The sequence below is a fragment of the Austrofundulus limnaeus genome, unplaced genomic scaffold (genome assembly GCF_001266775.1).
Source record: "Austrofundulus limnaeus strain Quisiro unplaced genomic scaffold, Austrofundulus_limnaeus-1.0 Scaffold97, whole genome shotgun sequence".
Lineage (NCBI taxonomy): Eukaryota > Metazoa > Chordata > Actinopteri > Cyprinodontiformes > Rivulidae > Austrofundulus > Austrofundulus limnaeus.
The window spans coordinates 1,710,055-1,712,807 of NW_013952499.1; the positions used below are offsets into that span (position 1 = coordinate 1,710,055).

The 2,753-nt window shown below is 42.8% G+C and overlaps 1 protein-coding gene across 1 annotated transcript in view; it reads left to right on the top strand.

The window, feature by feature from the left end:
- The window catches only part of svilb (supervillin b), a gene marked incomplete at its 5' end in the record, with an annotated part of 44,714 nt that overhangs the window by 17,042 nt on the left and 24,919 nt on the right, over nucleotides 1-2,753 (top strand). Inside the window, 1 exon segment of the mRNA XM_014013066.1 lies at nucleotides 1,536-2,013. Coding sequence (XP_013868520.1) covers nucleotides 1,536-2,013 — 478 coding nt within the window.

Here is a 2,753-nt window from a genome sequence, read left to right on the forward strand (position 1 = left end):
CACACACACACACACACACACGTCCCGGCTGGGAGTGTTTGATTTGGCTGATACACACAGGCTGCATGTCATTAGCATATTTCTCCATGTATGTTCCTCGTGGAGCTCTTTGTCAGGGAAGAGGAAGCCCTTCCCCTCAGACGATGTTTGCGTCCCCAGAAGATTGTTCTCCTCAGGMTGGATTGTGTCGTGAGCCAGAAAAGGGCTGTGGTCGCTTCGTGCCACGTTACAGCCTGTGGGCTTACACACTACAGTACAAGTGAAACGGACCTGTTTTCATGTGCTGATGCAGAACGTGTCCAGGGSTGGGTCACACATCAGCAGGCTCTGAAAGAGGGCCGGACGTTTGATGTGCACTTAAACAAAGCAGGTAGAAGTGGAACAAYGTTGGCCCTGCTTGGCTCAGTCCTAACTGAAGTGTTCCTCATATAAACGGGTCAGAACCTTTAATGATTTAATTTGGTTTGACATCAAAGCTTTAATCTTATTCAYTGACATTGACAAAAAAAAGTCAAAAATAAAACCATAATTACATCATCGTTCCTCCTAAATGTGACTGCATACAGAATATTAACGTTATATTTACTTAAACAGGGAGTTTCTTTATTATAAGAAAAGTGAACAAATTGTTACCAAAATGACTCTGAAATGTAAAACAACACTAGAGAACAACAAAAGAGTGAGACAAAACAACAGAACAGAATGGGAAACACTAAATTTTTTTTTACTTCATTTGTTTATTTATTTAATAAAAACAAAATCTGTGTACAATAATGAAAATAAATGGGTGCAGAGTAAAAAAAACTTATATCTGCTCCTTAGTAAATAAACAAATAAATAAATAAATAAATAAATAAATAAATAAATAAATAAATAAAACACTCACAAACAAATATACTCAAAATCAGTGCTGGCTCTAGCCATTTTGGTGCCCTAGGCGAGCTGAAGTGCAGCCCCCCCCAAACTATGTCTCACCCACCCCAGTTTGAACCCCTAAAAGCAAGTTTGACAGTGTAAGGCACTATGGTAAACTTAGGTTTATTTGCCAATAGGTTTATTTGGATTTTTTGCAAAATTTACAGATTTTTTAGGCTTTTTGCACAGGTAAACATCCGAAGAGGTTGACATGTATGGGACAACAAAATACAGACTAGTTGTTATTGAGTTTTTCAACACGAACCGCTACCTGAGAGGCAATTTCCAGTTAGCTTCTTAGCTTAGCCTCCTTCACAGTGAAGCTGGCGTACATATATGTCGCGGCCACCCGATCCAATCATTTTAAACTTCAGCAGAGGCCACGCCTCCAGCAACAAGCAGGGAGTCCAGACCCTCGTACGAAGCAAAGCGAAGGACAAGGGTTTGGTTTTAACCAGGCTAGGCTACAACAGGAGATTCAAGGATTTCTCAAACATGCATGAGTCAAAGCAACACTGTATGTTTTTAATGAGGGAATGACATAATTTGATATAAAGCTCAAGAGTTGATTGCATGTTTACACTGATGATGAATGATGTCTTTGCTCATKTTTCTTTCAGATTTACCGGATCATCCAGCGCCGCTGAAGCCGCTGATAGCTAAAGTCTCATCCAGGACGGTGTCTTACATTTCAACCGGCCAACAACGGCCAGCCGTCATCCAGCCTCCTCCGACCCTCCCCAAACCCCCGCTGTACATCCAGCCGTCGTCATACTCACAGCCCCCGCAGACGCACCCCAAATCCTTCACCCATTCATCTCAGACCCAGTCCAGACCTCAGGGGTTCACCCAGAATCTGCCTAAGCCTTTCCTCCACACAGCCCCCCAGCCTCAGCCCAAGCCCCAGGTGCCTCCTCAGACGCCCCCCAAACCTCAGTCCTTCCCTCAGGCTCTCAACAAGCCTCAGTCCTCACACCTGGACCAATTCGAGGACCTCAGCAGGAACAGTGCCCACTCTGGAGACCTGCTGTCCCCCACGGATTCTGGAGAACAACTGTCTGACGGCATGTCCACCAAACAGATGTCCATCAAGGAGAGGTGAGATACAGGGAAGAAAGTGGCAATTTCCTGRATCCAGACTCAATCTTGATCCTTAAAAATCACTCTAACACAGATTTTTACAGGTCAAAGCTAAAATCAAAGAATCATAATTTTTCTGCATGACAGAATCGGACACAACTTCCTGCCTCGCCTTTCTTCTTCAGTCAGGTTGTGTTCAACTCCATTAAAGTGCCTTCAAATACAAAAAGTCAAACACCTTGATATTTAAGAAACTTAGAGTAACACACGTGATTTTACCTGTTTTGCCACATAACTGGCATATTTTCTTTTGAACTTGGCTCAGCCAAAGTAAAACAGGAAGTGACATCAAAGGGGAACTCTTTAATAAAGAGAAATTTTAGTTTATTGAAACACTATTATTTGAACTCTGACYCTTCATCTCTCTGATAGTGACTCAAAATAATCTAAAGAAACATCAGATTCTTCTCYACAGTCTGGGTTGTTAGTTATTGTAGCAACCCTCTGTTTACATGCAGACATTCCCCTTTGACATCACTTCCTGTTTTTTCAAACGCAAATATCTCAAGAGCTCAGCAGCGTGGATTTTTTGGCAATCTTTGATCAATGTTATCTTTTCAAAAATGCGTTTGTATTTATTACAAATCAGTCGGATAGTCGAACCTCGGATTCAGGAAGAGCAGTGCGGTTTTCATCCTGGGCCAGCTCTACACCCTCAGCAGGGTCCTGGAGGGTGCATGGGAGTTCGCCCAAGCGGT